Raw genomic sequence first — 21,761 nt, forward strand, 5'->3', positions numbered from 1 at the left:
AAACAATTAAGTGTGGATAAATTAAGACCTAACTTTCTCCCTGTGTTTATACCCAAAGGAATTTGGGTTCCCAACTTCTATATTGGTTCATTTCAACATATTTAATGAAAATTAGACCTATCAAATCTTTATACTAAGTTCTCTTATTTGTACTACAGAAATACCCTCCAAGATCTCCAATATCCAGCTGGATTTTCTCTCTACATCAGTTCAGTCAAAAGATTGGTCTAATGATTCATAACTTTATACTTAAGACAAAAGAGGCAGTGTATAGTTTACTGTATGCTTTGGACTATACATATTTGAGACACTAAACACAGAAATAATTCTGTGGACATGTACTACTATTTATGCGTTTTATTAAATTGATTTTATTAAAAAAATAAAGAGGGAGTGGCTGATTTGTGCACCCGGGAAGCATTAGTCAATGTCACCCACAGATCTCTAACATATTTAATATTTTTGCATGCACGTATAGTGTTGTCTTCAGCTTTATTCCATTTCAAAATTTTGATTTGTTCTATATTATTAAGTCATATAAGATAGAATTATGAATTTAAGTAATACTTTATTTGCTTACTGCCACTTATTTAATATTTTAATCCTTTAAAATAAACTGTACATATTACCCTGACATATTTACTCAGTGTTTCTTGTATAGATTTATTCAGCTCATAGCAGGGAAACCCTACAATACAATTGGAAGAACTCCTAAAGTAATATGGCCAAAGTTTCCAAATGCAGCCTCTCATTTTGGGTGCCCAACTTCAGAAATCTAGGGCCTGATTTCCAGAAGTGATGAGTAGCTATTGACTGGAGATGGAAGTAGCTCAGCACTTCTGAAAAGTCAGGGCCAGGTGTCTCAAGCTGAGTACCAAAATTGAGGCATTCAAAATCAGCAGCTCTTTGAAGACTTGGGCCTATATATCCAACAGAATTAACTATTATTATTTATTATTTGTATTATCATAGCACCCAGGAGCTTCAATCATAGTCCAGACCCCATTGTGTTAGGCAATGTACAAACATGACTGGCTTGTAACTATTAATTTTTTGTGTAGTCTCTTAGGAGCCAAATATGTCAGTTTCATTGCATCCATGCTTTGAAAAATTCCACTGTGATAAAGCAATTTAACTGAAGTATTTTCTCTTACCTGTTTTTCTTGTCCTGGTTGAGATACATAATGTACTCCTCTTTCCCTTCTCATCTTGCCACCGCCACCACCTCCCACTCCAGAATATAATCCATTGGATGCAGGTGTACTGAATTTGGGGTATGTGAAATTGCTAGCACAGAAATAAACAGTATATGATTAGAGGGCACTCTTATTACTTAATTGTTTTAAGCTCTTATACCCTCAGTCTGGGCTGGAACAGAAACCTTCCCACCAACAGTCCAGAAAAAGCAAAGTTCTTGTCCAAGTTGTCTTGTGTTGGTCAAATAGACATCCCAAGCAATAAGAATATTGCTAAATAGAAAAAGCTACAACCAAAAAAGAGAGTCAATCAATCAATCAGAAACAGTCCCAACTCCACAAGGTGTGATGTCTGAGCCAGCAGAGAGGAAGATGGAAAAATTAAGTTAGCTAGTAAAATATGTTATTCTCCCACATCCCTTATTGTTAGCCTGGACAGTGGACATTTCAAATGAAATATTCACCACCAAATGAGAGACCAGATAGAATGGGTGTAACGTGGGAGGGAGAACAGATCAGATTACATGCAAACACTGACACATCAAGATTTCAGCATAGAGAAGATATAAAAGGATGTCAAGGTATCTGTCTGCCACTGTTATGGAACGAACCTTGACAGAAGGCAGAGACTCCAGTTTCTGCAGCATGACAGTGAGAGACAGAAGCCTTAGAAGCTATTGCATCTTTTATATGGCCCTCAACAGAACAAAGAGGAGTTCTGATTGTGTTAACATTCCAGAATTCTTTTCAGATACACATACATCAAAGAGCTTTATAAAGTGTAATGGAATTTTCTCTTTTTCATTCCAAAAGCCTGGACAGAACAAAGGGGAAAGGTATTCTAACCCAAGTGGAAAGGGGAAAAACTACCCGAGGAAAGTAAGGAAAAAGGAACAAGATTAAGCATTATACCTTGCCCAGATGAAGAGAGAGATAAAAGTGCCCAACAGAAAGAAATCCTATATTGAAGCTCTTCTTGTGGCCAAGCAGATGACTACTAAAAAGGCAGGTTTAAGCACACATGAAGGCTTTTAAGCCCCAGGTCAAGTCCCCATGAGGATGAGGGCAGAGCCTTGGTTTAACCTGGTTAGATGCTCCAGAATAATCTCTTCTGCTCTGGATGGGAACCTATGGAAGAGCACTCTGTTGCCTCTTAAAGCCTAACTAGCACTTGGATGCTCAACCTTTTACTATCCAAACTTAAAAGAGCAGCAAGAATTTTAGAAATTTCGTATTTTACTCAATTTAACTACTCCTGCACCAGAGCCTGACTCAGACTCTTATGCAAAATATGTAACCTTTTCTGCATACACCTGTTTGTCACTTATGGAGGAAGTCACTCCTCTGTCCCGAAAGGAAAGACTCTGACTTACAAATCTTTACCCAGATTTCAAAAATGGAAAACTTTTGCAAAAATCCTAAGGGACTTCCCTTGTTTCTTATCAAGAGCCACCCAAGAACTAAACAGACCCATGGATTAGAGTGCAGACTCTCTTGATCAATTAATACAACTGGATTGACTCTCTTGCAAAAAAAACAGTATCAAAAAGGGTGTAATTATCCCTTCCGCAGAAGAGTAGAAATCCACAGAAGCCAGGCTTTGTACAAGTTCATTATCTTCATGCAGAGGATATCTTGTGAGAAAAATCCTATTTCCACTATAGAATAATCAATTTTGAGGGGGAAATGCTAAACTGAAACTGATACTGAGGCTATGAAAGTTGAGAGACTTATAAAAATCATAGAGGAAAACTCAGGTAATCATTTCCAGGCCCACAGAACTGCTCCAAGAGGGTGAGGGCTAGTTTCTGAAGGCTAACAGAGCCTTGTGACTCATCTAGGGATGAAGCAGCAATTTGTCCTGTATGTTACACACAGCAAAGCATCTGATAAGGCCATGCTGCCTTCCACAAAGAGCATGAGATACAACTAAGAAAACCCCCCCACTGTTCCTCAGACGTTCTTGTCAGCTGTTGGAAATGGCCCACCTTGATTATCACTACAAAAGGTTCCCGCCCTCTCCCCACTCTTCTGCTGGTAATAGCTCACCTTAAGTGATCACTCTTGTTACAGTGTGTATGGTAACACCCATTGTTTCATGTTCTCTGTGTATATAAATCTCCCCACTGTATTTTCCACTGAATGCATCTGATGAAGTGAGCTGTAGCTCACGAAAGCTTATGCTCAAATAAATTTGTTAGCCTCTGAGGTGCCACAAGTACTCCTTTTCTTTAACTAAGAAAATGGTACTGGTTCACACTCAAAAGAACTTCCCTCAGAGAGAACCCTACCTTACTGTAGTAACCATATGTGTACAACAGGACTGATACATCAATTGGTTGCTAGGTTAATATACTCTTCAATATCATGAGCCAAAACTGAAGGTGAGAGTGTAGGACAGGTGGAACCACACAGGCTAGTCCACTAAGCGGGTTACTTCTGCCATGTCACGGGAAGTGGTAGGTCAGCTCAGAGCACCTTAAACCAAGGCTTCACATTCCAAACTATTAGAAAAACGTGAGGCTGCTACCATACAGAGTACCCAGATGAACTAAGAGAAATATCTTCACTGCAAAATGCCTTACTTCTACAACATCTAATCCTGACAGAATTGCTAAAGGAGCTAAGGTAATGTTAGAAATCTAGTTCAGCTAGCTGAAAAACTGTCCACACTTCCTGGAGAAGGGAAATTACAATGCCTCACCAGCCAAACAGCCCCCTCTACAAGAGTGACATTGCAAGAACTTTGTTTATTTCCTGTCTTCATTTGCTGGTAGGAAGACACATACTGGCTAATAAGTGGTTGTCTGTAAATCATATTATTCTTGTGTATCCTTTTTTCATTTAGTATAATTACTGCTATCATTAATTTATCTATCATCATTCCCTTCTTTTCTACTAAGTGTATATTAACAGACTTCAGACATTTCATATGCCATTTCTGAGAAACAATTCTTAACTAAAGAGTCCCAATTTCACACACTGTTGTGTGATCAAGAAATATTTCTTATTTCCTTTAGAAAAAGGGTAAGCACGGAGATTCCAGCGGAGGATGCACAAAGCCACCACCCTTCTCTCATGTAAGTAATTTAGATTAAATCTAGGAGGTCAGACATACCTTTCAGGTGGCTCTACTTGCTGTTCTGCAGTCAAATTCTTCTCCCTCACTCCCTGCAAATAAAGGAAAATAACTTCGGCTTCTCTGAATTTGCTATTATTTGAAGCACAAAACAAGACTGTAGTTATGGCAATTCTTACAACATTTCTTCTGCTTCTTTTATTAGTTAAACTAACTAGAAAAATCTAATCGCATCTACTTAGACTTTGGAGTTAAGTCACTATTACAGACACACTCAAATTAAGCTTTGCAGCTCCAATGGGTGTCATCAGTTTATCACTATTACTGATTAAAATAATGGGAGATTAAATTCTTTTTGTATTAACCAAATTTCACTAGCATAGCCTGCATACAAGACACATTAAGTACCAATTTTAACAAACACTGGATTCCAAATAATATATTATAAACTTTTTGGACCAAAATCTGGACTGATTTTACAGTCCATGCAATCCCACTGAGGTAATATTTACTGAAATTAAGCAGTATATCATATAATACTAGCAAGGTATTTACATTAGAAAGAGCATGCCATTTTAACAATCCCATTAATCATAGAAACAAACATCTACTGACATCTGACTCATATCAATCTTCTATCAGGACAAAACACAAACTCTGCAACCTAAACAATTTATGAATTCATAGATATTAAGACCATAAATTACCATTATGATTATCCATTCTGACACTGTATAACACAAGTCCTATAATTTTACTCAGTAATTCCTACATCAAGCCCATAACTTCAATCTGAGGTAAAGCATATCTTCAGAAAGACATTCAATCTTGATTTTAAGACTTAAAGTGATGGAAAATCCACCACATACCTTGGTAATTTGTTCCAACAGTTACCCTATTTAAAATGTATACCTTATTTCTAGTCTAGTTTCTTTTTCCAGACATTGGACTTGGTCATGCTTTTGTATACTAGACTAAAGACCCTTTAATCAGAAATTTTCTCCCTGTGTAGGTACTCAGACCGTGATTTTAATCTTCTCTTGGATAAACTATACAGATTGAGCTTCTTAAATCTTCCTTTGCAAGACAGTTTTCTACACCTCTGATCATTCGTCTGAACCTTCTTTTCTGAACCCCAATTTTTCAACGTCCTTTTTCAAGCACTGAGACCAGAACTGGATGCTGGGCTCCATTAATGGTCTCCTTAACACTATACGTAGACATACTGCCACCTCTCTATCCTACTCAATATTCCTCTGCTTATACATCCAAGGATTATGTTAGCCCTCTTAGCATGGCATCTTATCATGACCCTCTAAGTTGTTTTCAGAGTCACTGTTTTCTAGGATGTAGCCCCTCACTGTGAGACGCACACTTTTTGTTCCTAAATGTATCTTACATTTGGCAATATTAAAATACATGTTGTTCAAATGAGTCCAGCTTACTAAGCAATCCAGAAGGCTCTGCAGAATTGACCTGTCTTTTTTTTTTTTTTTAATTACTCCACCAATTTTTGCGTCATCTGCAAAAGTAGCCAGCAATGATCATATATTTTCCTCCAGATCACTGAAGATAATGAATAGCACTGGGCCAAGAACAGATTCCTGAGGTACCCCACTGGAAACATGCCCCACTTGATAACAGTTCCTCAGTTACAATTACTTTGTGAGATCTATTAGCCAGTTCTTAATGCAATTACTATGTGCCACACTGATTATGCCATTTGCATAGAACTTTGTATTCAAAACAAAGTGTTTACAGCGTGGGGAAAAATCCCATTAGAACAGATACACAGATGATTGTGAAATACAGCTCATCTCTCTCCCCTGTAATATAACAGAAAGCCTCAGCTAGTCATTAAAACACATATAACATGGAGTTTTGTATGGAATATTCAGATAACATTAAGGTTAGAGAGATAGACCCTCAAAAAATTAGAAAATCCAAAATTAAGCCTGCACACATAATCTTAGCTCTACCTCTTGCAGGTATGTATTTTTTCTGAGAGTTGCTATTGGAATAAAACATCTTTAGTCTCTTGCTGACTAAGCAGGCAGCCCTAACAGATCACAACCACTAGGTTTCTTTCTTTAGTTCCCTTTTATAACTACTTATTTTTCTTCTATTAAACACTTTCACTCCCCCCTCTAAACTGCAATGAGTTTCTTCTCTAGGTTCTCACTTGCATCAACATGTAATCATTATGAGTTACAAGGGGCAGTTAAGGTCAACAACATAAAACAGGTCCTCCTGCTCCCTGGGCCCTTCCAGACATGAGACTTAAATCCAAACTGAAATATTAAACACAAAAATGCTGAACTGAGGCACCCCCACATATGGTAGCTGTGCTGTTTATTTACTAGCAGACAGTTCCCATTTAGAGTTTAAAATTCACTGAATATTTATTTAATTCTGACAACTTTTGAGTCTAATGAAAATCATGATAAAATATTTATGCTATCTACATAACAGCTCAAAATTTCAGTTTAAGTTCAATATTGTAAAACTGAAAACCCTCCAGCCTGAGCCTGAACATCTACACTTCTAGTTTTAGCCCCACAAACCCGAGTTAGTTGACCTTGGCTCTGCGACGTAGTGCCGTGGGTTTTTTATTGCAATGTAGACGTACCCCCAATGTCTTTGCACTTTAACAGCTCACCGTATATTCCTGTCTCAACTCCCCCATAGCAGTGCTGCCTTGGTTCACAATGGGGAGTTCAAGGAGCAGTGCCATGGACAGCCTTTCAGGCCTTAATGCCCAAGTTACGGCCACGGAACCTCTAAAAGTAGTGACAGTTAAGGGCCAAGTCATCTACCAATGAGAACTCTTGAAACACAAGTCCAGTCTTCTCATGCCACTGACTCATTACAACCAACAGAACGGCTTCAAGCAAACAAACTGTAGAGAAGAGGCAGTGACCTAGTTACCACTCTCACAAACTTGAGCAGTGACATAACTCTGTAGCCTCTATATTCCTAACAATTAAATGCAATCATTAATTTAGCTTCATTACAACCTAATTTCTTCAAATATAGCCTATGCACAAAAGATTTCAATTGATTTTAAGTATAAGTTTGAAGTGTCTGTCTTTCTTTTATTAAGATCACTCAGGAAAACAAAAAAACTTGACAGATAGACAATCAATCATTTAAGAAAGTTAACTCAAAACTTATTAACAGATTTACTTGTAAATTCTCAGAAAATTCATTCTGTAAAAAGAGCAAGTCCTGTAAGTTTGGGGAGGGTAAGCTGTTTTGTTTTTTTTTAAACCACAAAAAGGTTAAATCCCTGCTTTTAAGGACAAAAGGGAACTCAGACTTAACTACTGAGCTATAACCAACTCCGCCATAATAGACTGTATTACAAATGTCTGTGGCTAGGAAATATGTTGGTGTACTGCCTAAAATCCATTCAAGCTTTACTCAGAAGAGCCCAAGGGAGAATACTTAGTGAAAATATCAATACTTTTTCGGAATTTTAACAACTATGCTTTCTATAGAAACATAAATGGCACCCTCTTTCCTCCAAGCCTATGCCACTTGGTTGTTCAACAGTTTTACAACCCATACACTTCACTTCACTTTCAAAAATATCCATAGGTTGGTTCCTCCCACTCACGTCAGTCCTACTTCATCTTCCTCCAAAGACGATCTCTGGCAAAACAGATAACTGCACAGGCAGGGGGGTTCCCTCACTCTTCTGGTTCAACCATCTCAAAAGAGACCCTCCCGACTTTCCAGTCCCCAGTATTTGCATAATAGGAAAGGACAAGGTACAATTTTTGTCTGGGAACTATGGTATATTAGAACAAGCTGCAAAAGTTTATATGTTTTATAAGTTACCTATAAAATTTTAGAGTAACACAAACTGAAATGCCCTACAGGATCTCACAAATTAGATCACTGGGAGACCACAGCTTAACTGAAGGGTAGTTTATACATAGCTTAAGTATGTTTATTTAGCATGAAAATAATCCAAGTTTTGCTAGATAATTATTTCAGCAGAAGTTTCTTGTAAGACTATCAGAGATTTGATCATAACTAGGTCTCAAAATTTACTGCACTTCTGCGTTATCCTTTCAGTCCAAATATAGTCCAAGCCAGCAGCACATCATTACACTGAGGATGACCAACCAATCACATAATGGTCCATGAATACAATAAAAGTCGACACAAATTCAAATATTCCTTCTACAAAGATTCCTACTGTCTTAAGCATTACCCTACCCTGAATGTTATAAATGGTCTTGACAGGTAAGAACATCTCAGTAGGAGAACTATTTATATTTATAGCTCTTCCAAAGTTAAGAGAAACCGTACTTACTTTGTGCTTTACGTCTACTCCCTGTCTAATCTTGCCTGGCTCAGCAGCTGGAGTCAGAGATGGTTTAAAATACTGTAACCGGCTCATTGACTGAGAAATTGTCTTCGGTGTCACTAGTTTCTGGACTGGAGGGTGCTGGGATTCCACCTTTAAAAGAAGCAGCAATCAATATAGTTAGTTTGGAGTCTTTGGGATCATTTATATTTACTTAAAAACCTGAATAAAACTAGCTAACTACCTCTACGCAATCACTGCACTCAGTGAGGTGCTTTCATTTGCTATACAGGTATTCGATGCGCATGGAGAAATTAGGAAGAAAGTCAAGCAAGGTATTCAACAGTGTCTTGAATCTAAAACCAGGATTCCTCAGCTAATTTTAGTAACATTTAGGAACATTAATTCACTGAAATCATCAGAGTATTATTCTGTTTTACACACACAATGAAATTTGTGGTCACAGTTGAAGCCAGGAAATAGACTTCTATGTCAAAGTGCTAATGGCTAATCAATCAACCCTCTGGATTTGATTACCCCAACAAATCTCATCCTAAAAAAAATACAACAGTATTAGTCAACTAAGCCCTCAAACCATGCAGGCACTTTGAAAATTTTACCCCACATTTCATTTTACTGACTCATTTTAAAAAGACAATGTCAATTCAAATTTTATCCAAAATTTTGGATTTTGCATAAAGCAAGCTTCTACAGAAGAACCAAAAAGATGAACACAAAAAGAATCTGTAAATTTTCTTTTTAACAAACATTCCAACGTTAAGAGTTATTTTAAACAAATAAACTATATTTATTTAATTATTATTAACTATATTTAAACTATATTTGCAACTTATACATTGCTACACTACATACATATCTAAAAATTAAACTGACTTCATTGATTTTCATTGTCCTAACAAAGAAACAATATTTCAATGAAATAGTGAAAATTAATCTGAATTTTATAATCTGCTTCACTTGCAGTAATTTAGTTTTGTCAAACACCAGTAGAGAAAATAATTTACAATATTATTTTTAAACTAACAATATCCCTATAACTCAGGAAGGAGCCAAATTTTATTTCCCCTAGTGTAATTTCAAGGATTATTTCATGAAAAGGATCTTTTTAGAAGCTCATTACAATGCTTCTTGTCTGCTTCAGATACCTTCCATAAAGTATGTGTTAAACTAAGTTTGTTCATCAATCTAGTCCATTCTAAATGGAAGAATTTTGCAGTGTGAATTTTAATGTGCATTATCAAAACATTATAAGGAAAGGTAGGCGGACGTTTTTCTGCAAAGGGATTACAGATAAAAAGCACTAACGTGAGTGCTATTCTGACCTACATGGGTTTTTAAAGTAAGAAATGTACTGCACCACTGATATCAATTGAAACAGTTTTTACTAAGTACACAAGTGTTCTGTCAACAGTCCAGTTACTCTGGCAGCTAAGCACAAACAAAAAAAACGCCCAACAATCCTTGTCTCGACCAGCAATTACTACCATCAAGGGCTTCCCTTTTCTTGCCAAATATTGCAGTATGAATAGACAATTCTTTTCCTTTCAGCCAGAGACAGCTGTGTGCAACATTCGTTTAGTCTGACGTCGCCAGGTTCTCTGTTGCATAACTGCTACATCTTTTTTAATGCCTCGACACAGGTGTGGCTCTATAATTTAACTGAAAATGCTATACTGCAGTTTTCTTTGCAGTTTATTTACATGACACTTATGCTGAAGAAATTACACACTATACTTTGTGTTCGAGTGTCATCTTTTCAACAAATGCTCAACTACAAAAGATGTAGATTCTAATATGTTCTGGTAAACTGTCAAGTGTAATACTATTTCTAGTCAAAAGGTCAGTACAAAAATTTAAGAGACGTTCTCTCCATTTTCTGTGTAAAACTTCATGTGGTGGATGCTATGGAAGGAAAACAATATTTTTATTTCTATAGTGGTCTCAGATCCCAAATTTATGCAATATTAGAAGTATCTGAAAAACTTGAAAAATCCATTAGCATTTTTCACTTGTTAACACCATGATAGGAATCAGGATTTACCATACCATTATGACTAATTAGGGCTTCTTTAACAACAGCTTAAACTTATTCTTATGTGTAAGAACATTGGTTAAAATTATAGAGGTGACCAGAAATTACAAAATTCCTTCCCTCCTCAACAAGCCACCATTTTTCAAGACAGAAGCACTAAGAAGCACAGGTAACAAGTTTAAATCATTGGTTTAAATACAAGTCTGGCAGAGTCATTTAGCACCATTTATAAATATTTATTATTTGTTCCATTTCTGGTCACTCTTCCGGCACAAGACCTTCCTCAAACTATTGTCTAACACACACCTTGCTTGCCAACTAGTAGCGGGAAGAAGCAAAGCTCCCTTTAGAGTTCCAGCCATGTTCCTCTTAGTAACAGATCTCAGGAAAGAGCAACATGAAACTAGCCTGCCCCAGAAGTGGCGTGGATAACCGTCCCAGCCCTCCCAGATATAGTGTATACAAGAGAACATTTTTTGTCATTAATAACCCAAACAAAATATAATTTTAATATTATGTGAGTTAATATCCTATTGCTTGTATACACTACACTGTATACCACTTCAATTCATATCCTTTTAATCAAAATGTAAAAGGCTGAAAAAGAAAAAAATAATGGGCCTGCTATAGGTTTGCAGAAACTTCACAGTACTTAAAATTAATGAATATTTTAATTAAATTGATAAAACTACCTGGGTATCAGTGAATCCTTACCTGTTTTCTCTTTGAATGGAAGCGAGTAATATCCAGCATGCTCCTGTCCACAGGCTGTAAGGAAAAAGCCACACGTTAGAGGAAAATTCTTTACAATGACATTGGCATGAAACAAAAGAGAAGACAGTTTAGAGACAAACTTACAGAAGACAATGGAGAAGCAACAGAAGATGGAATCCTTTTAGCATCCTGTCAAATAAATATTACAGTAAGTTAAACTATATTCAGAAAGTTTTCACCAATATGGTGCAGGTAAGTTTAGAATGTGTTACATGCTCTTGCACTGAAACACAATAGAGTAAAATGAGAGCCATTTACTGCTAAAGGACTTGACATCTTCTCCAGAGACTGCAAGATGCGCCGCGCTGTGGAACTTGTCACTCCATAGGATTGCACATTTGCTTGCTTAGCTTTCATTTGTCTTCTGACTGGTGTCTGAAAAGTTAGCATGATAAATGTTAAAATGTTGGACTTCAACATTCATATATTTATTTGTTTTGGGACAAAAATGGGTTGGATCCCAATATTTTAGAAGAGATGTGGGGAATGAGCTCAATGAGGACCTACTGAAGAAAATGGGAGTCTACTGGCTTCACAGCAAGAGTTGGATTGTCCCCGCCATGTGCCTGAAAGATGGGTGTGGGACAAAGTGACGTCTTAAATCACTTCAATTCATATTCTTTTAATCAAAATGTAAAAGGCTGAAAAAGAAAAAAAATAATGGGCCTGCTATCTTTTTTGAAAAAGGGCAGGAAAGAAAAAGTAAGTAAAGTCTCATTGCAAGTCACTTCTGAAGAATGTACTTTGAGTAAGCAAGAGAAGTCAGATTTACATGACCGTATAATGAATCATCTTAATCAGTTTACATCATGATTAGGAATTCCAATTTGTAGTTTCTCTTTTTAATTATTTTCAGAGTTTATATTTTGCTACTACAGTGCCTTGTAACTTCTTTGTAAAGAAGTGAAACCTTTATATTTACAACAATACATATCAAATATAACTATAAAAGAGAAGCTACAAAGGTCAAAAGGAAGAATACTCGGAAAGCTTCCTTGAATACTAATTTATTGTTGGCATCCTATGTTGCCCCTGTGTAATCACAGACAAATGCTGTGCATCACACTGCTGCTATGTGCAGGCAGGAAGCAAAGCATAGAGGGTACAAGCAGCCAGTAATACTGGCTGTAATCCACAGCAAATAGCATGGGCAGGATTTGAGCTTATTCCCTCCTTCAAAGGAAGCTTGCCATTTTAGTTCCCCTTCCCCAGGCCCAATTATGTTTATTTTTTAAAACTGATTTTTGAAAAATTGCAATCAATTTTTTTGGCTGTTTATAGCATTTATGATATTAGACATGGTCTTAGTCTATAAGACATTATCTGTCTTTAAGAGTTGTATCTTTGTAAAGTGCCATGTACGTCCATTCAGATTATGTATATGTTTAAATGGATTGTGTTATAGTGTCTATCTTGACATTGCACTTAGGATTGTATCCTAATCTCTGCTGGGTAGAAGAATAAAGGTCAGCAAAACTACGTTGTTTGTTAAGTAGTATGTCACTTTAAATATGAAAACTTTCAAAAAGGCACGAACATCTGTTCCTGCTGTAGTTAAGGTTACATGATGTTTTACACACACATTATATACACATATATACTATGTGTATAGTGAAGCATGCGTAAATTATATATAAATTGTTATGCAACTTTAAAGCAATCACTACTGTTTCTTCTATAATACAAGTTTTCCAATTTAAAGATGCATGATAAAGTATAACTGTATTATAATACAGCTTGTCCCTGTCTCTCAGACAACAAACAGCATTGTACTATTTGTAATTTTCACTGATCATTTCTACAACATTCCTAAGGCCAGACTGTTATTACACAAACAAGGCACTGACCCTTTACTATTCTACTCAGCAGAGATTAGGATGCATGGAATTCATCATGGAAACCTGTATTCAATGTTTCACTTACTCTGGTTTACATCCGGAAGAACAAGAGAAGCACAGGTCTCCATGAGAGCCAAGGATTGAGTACCACTGCTCCAGTGAGACAAGGTGGGTGAGGTAACATTTCTTATTGGACCAACTTTTGTTGGTGAAAGACAATTTTCAAGCTACAGAGTTTGAGTTTTCACCAACAGAATTTGCTCCGCTAAGAGCTATTACCTCACCCACCTCGTGACTCTCCTGGAATCAACATGGTTACAACACTCCTTTTAGTGGCTGGCTGCTGAAACAAAAACTGCACAAGAGTGTGTATGCACACTGGAGAAGCAATGGTTGCTCTACAACAGTTTTTAAATTCAAAATCAGTTTAATAAGCAACTATTCATCACCAGTAGTCCCACAGGTGAATACGCTCATGAAATTTACCTTTAAGATTGGAAGCTTTCCTGGTTGAAGACTTCTACATTTGACAGTTTCCTCCCCCATTACTGAATGTCAGTGATATCACTAACTAACACGGATGCTACTCTGAAACCTATAATAGTATAGTGTCTACTACTGAAGTATTTGATAACAAAGTAAGTTTTTGATCTATCTTGATGCACATTTTCAAGACAAAATTTTCATTTTACATTTCAACTGCTCTCCCCTGCCCATATAACCAATGGTTTCTCTTACCTGATAAGGAGTAATTCGTATTTTAGATTGCCTTGCTGCTGCTGCTGCACCACCATAAGTGGTTTTTCCAGGGTAAAATGGAGAATCCCCAAGCTGGCTTGTCTTAAGGACAGAAGCATTACCAAGTGACTGCAGAGAGAAATATTAACAGGTAGTTAGCAAAATGGAGACAAAACTAATGTGATTAGAATTTATATTGTGTAGTACTCACAGGGGATAGGGCTCCAAAAGCAGATAAGTTGAATGCAGGTTTTTTAGAGCTGGTAGCAGAATGTTGTGTGAGAGAATGAGATCGTTCAGCCTCTGTGGACCAGAGAGGTGGTACTGATGTATTTTTTGAAATTGCTATATCTGACAAAAGGACACATGGTGTGTGTAAATTATATTGTAAGTTAGTTAATACACAAGAAAATTGGATATAAAACAGCATTAAGGAGAGACATAATAAAATCGAATATTTAATCCTGCACTATTCTACCCCAGTGTTTCAGGGTTCTTTAAACAAACTAATATTATGTATTATGGCAATATAATCTGCTTCAAAGAGTAGGAGCACCAACATCATCCCTGAACCCAGGCTTTGTTCTCAAAAGTGTATACACAACTAGCCCTTAGAATGGAAATTCAAGGAACTAAACAGAACTGAATACTGATGGATTTACTATAAAACGGTATTTCTTCTTTCTGACGAAGACAGGAGGAGACTATAACACATGGGGATTGGTAATCAGACTATAAATCCTTCACACGTAGGTCAATGGTTCAAGACTAGCCCAGGTCAGAAATGACTCATTCATAAATCTGGTAACTGTTTAGTTATCCATCTGAAATGAGATAATGCTCTTATTCCCATTACTATCAAATAGTCCATAGAAACCACCAGCATTCTTACCGGCAAATTCAGGTAGGCCAAGAATCGCAACAGCATGGAAACAACTATCCTCACCAAGGATAGCTCCTCCAGAAAGGGGGAGAGCAATGGTTGATGCACAGTACGAGGAGACCTGCAATATGGCTGCCTGTGCTGTCCAGCACTTATTCTGAAGATAAAGGATCTCAGTATCCAAAGGTGTCAGTCCAAAACTTAAAATTTTTACTTTAAAATCTTGAGAATGTTTTTCCTTAGTGAATGTAGTATTCATGAAATGTGACAGACTTGTCAGTATTGAAAAGTGAAGTCCTCTGTCCACAAAACAGATAAAGCACAAGCAGTGCAAGTCTCCCCACATGACCCTGACCGTATGCCTCAACTCTGACCTGCAGAACACCCCAGCCCATTTTCAGGGTTTCCATTGCCATTCAATGCTGAATTACATTGGTGATTTTGATATGAACATCCATTTAAAATTAAACTGATTGAGACCACCACCCAATTTCATGAGTACAACGAGCTGTCAGTCACTACTACCTCAACTTAGATATGAGTATAACCTAGGTGAAAGGCTTTGTGTTCCAGCACCAAGTCCTGAGACATCCTAGTCTCATAACAGCATTTTTCAGAACACTCGTCTAAAAATTACAATGTGATGTAATATTTCAGATACTTAAACAAAGTTAAATTCTTAAATACCAGAAGATATACATCTAAGTAATTGGCACTAACAAATTTTGTATTTACTAAGATGACAGATGGCATATGAAACAAACTCAATTTATTCATGTTGTGAAACACGATCATCATATAAGGCAGATATGACCGTAGTAAAATGAAAGTTACCTTTATCAGATGCTCTAGAGGAGAAGCCACTAGTAGTTGAGATGTTATCATCATCATGCTGAGAGGTAGAATCTTTGATTTCTTTTACAAGGGAGAGTCCAGAACTGCCAATTGCAAATGCAGAGGATGTGGAGGGCTGACAATGTGGTGATGGGGAATCCAACATGGTGCAATTCAAATGACTCCGATGAAGAGAGGGTCTTGTTAATACATCTGAGAAGTTTAATGCAGATCTACTTGTGGACGGTTCTAAAGAGGAATTAAAAAAACACAATTAGCATTCTATTACGCAAGGTGAGTGTACAACCACACAGAAATCAAGAGCTGTTTTCTATCAACAGTCACTCTACTGCCATGTGTCAAGTACAAAAATAGAGATAAGCCAAATTTAACTTCTTCCTCACCCATACAGGGTTTCATTTAACTGTCTGATGACAGCAGCAGCACTACATGCAAATACTTAACCTACTGCAACATTAAACAAAATTTTAAACTACAAAGAAGTGAGGAAATTCAGTGTCAAGGTTTCCTTAGCAGCCCTAATGTTGTCCCCATGTCCAATTGCTCTCAAATAGAGTCTTTCATCACACAAAATATATGCAAAATTTACAAAATGCACGTATGAAGAAAATGATGAGATTCAGACATTAGACAATTCACCTAATTAATACAATCTCTATTAGATAGAAAGTATTAATAGTCACTTGATTATATGCAATAAAGGTACTTTTTTTGGTATCTTCTCTAAATTTTAATTGTACTGGCTCCCCCTACAAATGAAAAATGTTGTGTCCCTGCCATCAGTTATTGCTGGGATTTTAGCATACAGAGAGAGGATACAAACCTCTTGGTTTGTGTGAAAGTGATGCCACCCTATAGTAGCAACTTCTCAAATAAATCAAAAGGTCTGAAAGGCTATTGGTGGATTAGTTCTTATAGTTCTTGTGCAAAGGAGATGGCTATTAAAGTATATTTTATCTAAAAGGAGCCTGAGGCCTTCCTCAGACGTTCTAGGAAAGCAAATGCTATTAATATCAGCATCTATGGATTAGCTCAGTGTCCAGAATCATGGTGCGGTCACTAACCAGTCTGCCCAATCTCCAGCAGATTTTTATGACAACATCTTGAGAGGAATTATATACACCAGGCTAAAGGTCCAGCTTGGGAGAGAGCATCTGTGCTTCAGGTCAATGGTTCCTGAAAGCTGATTATATGGAGTTTGTTTTTTCTGTTCTCAAGTCATTAAGATTTATCTGTGGCATTCCTCATTTGTATCATAACTGATCAAAGTTCTGGACAGTAGTGTTATTCCTAATCCTTTGGAGTTGTTTGAGTAAATCTGCTGTGTGGTTGTCCTTGCTGAGAAGTCCTGTAAGTACTTCTCAACCCAAGACAGTATGTGTTCCTCTGTCCTGAAGACATCCCCTATTCCTTTATGAAAACTTGCTCTCTAGTCAAGGACTGCGAGTGCTGTAAATTTTCTTATTTGCCCTTAAAGTCTTCTTCAAATGGTGTTGCTAGCAGAGGCAACTAACCTTCTCCAATTTGACAGTCATATAATGATAGATGCACACAAATGACCTCCTTACCCAGGCTAGCAGTTTTGGTGATCGCCACCCAGCAAACATTTTTAATACATGCTCACAGATGGGAGTATCTGGATAGTCCTGCACTGCAAATTTAAGAAACTATTGCCATGTCCTGCCAACTTTGTCATGTTTATAGGTATCCTAATTTTAAGGTAATTAAGAACTAACCTGAATTTACCACCTGTATTACTGATCAAAGGAGCCTGATTTAAAAGTCAGGACTCCGAGGAGGGTATCTTCCACTCATTCTAGACTGCTCATCAGTATCTAGAAACATAATGAATGTTTCTATGGTAATGGGATAAGAGTTTTTCATCTAGAGCTCTTTTGTTTATAAACAATCCAGCTTACTTCTGAGTACAAATCATGACCATTTAACAGCTATTTAATGGATTATATGAAACTCATTGACATATAATTCCCTATAGGACACCCCTCAGAGAACACAGGAAGACAATGTTTCAAATGACACATTTGCACTTAAAATTGAAAAAAGTTATTAAAACATTTGTGTCAGAATTTGTAAAATCGTTTTTCCTTCCAATTTCTCTTAAGTTATAATTAATTCGGAAATGTAAATTTATGAATAAAGATTATTCAACTAACTGGCTACAGTTTTGATTGCAAACTCCCACATACCTTCTAAATTAATTCTTGTTGACTCAGGAGTGACTCTCCCATCAAACACTGGGGTGTCATCATCTGCATAACCATGATGGTAGTTTACTGGAGTTTCCTGCTGGCTTGTAGGTTCGCTTGCATCTACACATTCATCTTCACTTTTATTGAAATACCTTTGTAACCACCCTGGTACGATATTCTTCACTGATTCTGTAACTCTACTAATGATTCCCTGCTTGAAAAAGAAAGTGCTTATATTTAACCACAAGCATGAACTCAAAAATATATTTTGACATACAACATTACGCAGATACTAAAGACATGTCAGGCAAGAGCTGCTGAGAAAATGAATACAACAGACAAGAAGTTCAAACCCTTAAAGAAAGTATTATATTCCTCGAGGACAAATAAGAAGACTATTCATTGGACAATTTCCCTGCATCAGAGTTTTTAATCTCCCTGATGCCCTTCTCTCACCTAATTCTCAAAACTCTGATTGAACTTCAAGAGACAGGTCACTAAGCTACATTCTTCCTCCAGTTTGTAAGAAGACCTTCTTCCTACCCCTTCTCTTAGTGCTTGTCTACACGTGGAGTTGCTCCTGATTAATGCCATATGTGAATATTCTTTTGCTAGAATAAATGTGTCCCTATGTGGAGTTAATCAGGAACAACTATATGTGCAAAGAAACCCTTAGTCAACATCTACAGTGACATCAAGCTACTTCCAACAAACCATGAGCCTCATGATTTTTTGCTCATGGCACTTTAAACATTGACTACTTGTATCAAAATCTATAAAATACTATGCTTTGAACAGATATCTGTATCCTCTGATGAACTGTTAACATGAGTGAGTAATCAATGCTGATTTATCATTGTTATATTAGTGTTATTGAAAGAGAGTCATCAATCGGTCATTAAGTTTTGAGGGCTGAAGACAGTGTGCTCTTGAACTAAGTTGCTGTTGAAACTTAGTTGGAAGAAACGTGGCTACATTTCAATAGCATCTATGGCATCAAGAATGTATCTATGTGGGACTGTCAAAATAATTAGTGTTCTGCTCTTCTACCTTGGTTAAGTTTCACTCAATGACACATTTAATCTTCAAGAACCCCCAAAACCTAATTTTTTGCACTTTTTAAAATACACAAATGCTTTTGTTTTCCATTTAATAATTCTTGGCAAGGTTTATATTTTACTTTAGAAGATTATGATTTCATTACTTCTGTCTACACATCACTTGATTCCTACTGTTCCTTTTACTTCAGGCATGTCGAATCATTATTTAGACACCATTTGGTAATCACTAAACGTTAATCATCCATTTGAAGTATCGATCAACAGCTTTCAACTCTATTACAGTTAGAATGAGAAATACCCTAGAATGAGAAAAATTCGTAGCTGTAGCTCACGAAAGCTTATGCTCAAATAAACTGGTTAGTCTCTGATGCATCCGATGAAGTGAGCTGTAGCTCACGAAAGCTTATGCTCAAATAAATTGGTTAGTCTCTAAGGTGCCACAAGTACTCCTTTTCTTTTTGCAGATTTATATAGAATCACTATATCAGATACTACAAACACCTTCAAAGTGTTCAGACCCTCTGTAAAAAGTTCAATTTCAAAACACTTCAATGTCAGCACTCCAGTCAATTCCATCCACTAGTCATGCTCTTCAACCCCCCTGATTCAGCAAGATGCATAAGTATATGCTAACTCTTAGCACCTAAGTAGTCCCTCTAACTTTAAATAGGACTACTTAAGCATATACTTAACTAAGAACTTGAGCAGTCCTATTTAAAGTAAATGGGACAACACAAGTGCTTAAAGTTAGGCTCATTCTTAACTACCTTACTGAACCTGGGTCTAGGTTTCTAGGTAATTATGTAACTTTTCTTTCCTAATAGACAGAACAAGAACCTTGCTGTACTCAACTTTCTAGAATAAAAGTTATTCACAGACTGAAATCAGAGACTTTCTAACAAAAAAGTCTTTCAAATAAGTTCATATAAACACTTGTGATGGAAGTTAAAAAAAAAAAAAAATGAAAAAGGCTTGCGTAACCAGCTTGGATGGCTTTTTTCTGCAGAAAAAGTTCTACAGCTGGTTGATCTGAAAGAAAGTGGGGTCATTCTAGCTTTCCTTGTTTAAATACGGAATCTCCTTTACAAATAGCATCATAAAGATCACAATAGACACACAAATGTACACAATATGTAATCCATACTTACTACTAAGATAGCACTTGGCATCTTGTACCGTACAAACACTAAACCTCAGCTTCCCTACAGGGATAGTTGACTGTACCCAAATCACACAACGAAACAGATTTAATCATGATCTAGTTACGCAGTCCACTGAATCATTTCTTTCCAATTTGAAGGAAAAATAAATGTAACACAATATATAAGAAAACACTACAGAACTGTTCATTGCATGTCAGGTTATGTCACTGAAGCAGTAATTTGAAACTGGAATTTCAGAGGACTTAAAAAAATGCAAAACTGTCAGTTCAAGTTCTGTTTCTACTACATCAAAATCAATAGACTTGTGGCAGGACATTATGAATGTTGTTCCTCAATGCTTCAAAAGCAAACAAAACTAAACTATGTGGACTTCACTGTAGAAGATTATATATAAACATGATCAAATGAGTAAACTGAAGATTCAAACTACTTAAACTGAGGAAGAAAAGACATTACAGATGACTTTTGTTCTGTCATAATTGAATAGCAGCAGCGAGGCACCTCCCAGAGTGGCGTTGGTGGGAGCCAACCAGAACAGTGGATTTCAGAATTAACACCATTAAAATGTGTTGTGCCAGTTCACACCTCAAAGCTACCATCAGATATTGTCTGTGGACTCAGGCAGACATTACTGTATGGGTTATATCCTGGTCATGTTTTCAAGTTTTCTGTCACAACCACAAGGGCTAGGAACAGAACTTTTATTTTATATTAAAGCTTTCTTTCCAGAAGCTGCAGCCCTAGGCACATGTCTACAGTGCCAACACCTTAACCTGGCCTTCCTATAAGATCCCATTTGTTGATTTTTTTAAATTATTTTTTGTAATTTGACTAAGAAAATTTATCCCCTTGTTCAGGGTAGGAAGGATGGTTCAGTGCATCGGACACTGGAAGGGAATGTCAGAGACATGGACTAAATTCCTGGCTTGGCCACAGGCTTCCTGTGTGACTTTGGGCAAATCACAAACTATCCTGTATAGGCATTATATTTATTTAGCCCTATGGCAGACTGCTATTGAATTAGATAATTTCTCACACGTTACAGCAGTTTCATATGCTATTGTTAGTAATAATAACAGTTTGACCAGTTTAAATTCATTTACATCTTATTCTCATTCCAGTGTAAACAGTAGGAAAACACTACAAATCATAGAAACATGGAATCCTGGAAATAAGATAGGCAGTTGAAAAACAAATATTTGAAAACATACAGTACAAATCTTCAATTATCTACATTCTGCATCTGGTTCTGCTTACTGTCAGAAGACAGGATACTGGGCTAGATGGACAATTGTTCTGACCCAGTATGGCCATTCTTATGTTCTTAACGCTATTAAAAAAATAAAACTAGTACTATCTAGAAGAGGTGGTAGCACCTACAGTTTTGGCTGATTATTTAAAAGTAATTTTGATGGCTATTTAATACATACAAAGATGCAACTCTGAAATCAAGTCAAGCCTCTACCTAGGATGAAGATTTGACTAGCAGCTGTAACCAGTATAAATGAATGTTATAATTCAGTGGGGAGGGGGGTTTAAATATCCACTCTTCAAAAGGAATCACAAGCAGAAATAAGAAGTATATAAAACAAA

The 21,761-nt window shown here is 36.7% G+C and overlaps 1 protein-coding gene across 4 annotated transcripts in view; it reads right to left on the bottom strand.

Annotated features, from left to right (window-relative positions):
• Positions 1-21,761, bottom strand: part of NUP153 (nucleoporin 153) — a 62,858-nt gene that overhangs the window by 20,352 nt on the left and 20,745 nt on the right. For 2 of the 4 annotated variants that reach the window (XM_037893112.2, XM_037893114.2), the window contains exons 2-11: positions 17,942-18,158; positions 15,714-15,962; positions 14,208-14,347; positions 13,997-14,125; positions 11,679-11,795; positions 11,505-11,549; positions 11,361-11,414; positions 8,600-8,746; positions 4,315-4,367; positions 1,155-1,287 (exon numbers count right to left, since the gene is read on the bottom strand). In XM_037893112.2, coding sequence (XP_037749040.1) covers positions 1,155-1,287; positions 4,315-4,367; positions 8,600-8,746; positions 11,361-11,414; positions 11,505-11,549; positions 11,679-11,795; positions 13,997-14,125; positions 14,208-14,347; positions 15,714-15,962; positions 17,942-18,158 — 1,284 coding nt within the window. The remainder of the gene's footprint in view (positions 1-1,154; positions 1,288-4,314; positions 4,368-8,599; positions 8,747-11,360; positions 11,415-11,504; positions 11,550-11,678; positions 11,796-13,996; positions 14,126-14,207; positions 14,348-15,713; positions 15,963-17,941; positions 18,159-21,761) is intronic. The other 2 variants (XM_037893113.2, XM_043540079.1) reach the window with 2 other exon arrangements.

Source organism: Chelonia mydas, chromosome 2 (genome assembly GCF_015237465.2).
Source record: "Chelonia mydas isolate rCheMyd1 chromosome 2, rCheMyd1.pri.v2, whole genome shotgun sequence".
Lineage (NCBI taxonomy): Eukaryota > Metazoa > Chordata > Testudines > Cheloniidae > Chelonia > Chelonia mydas.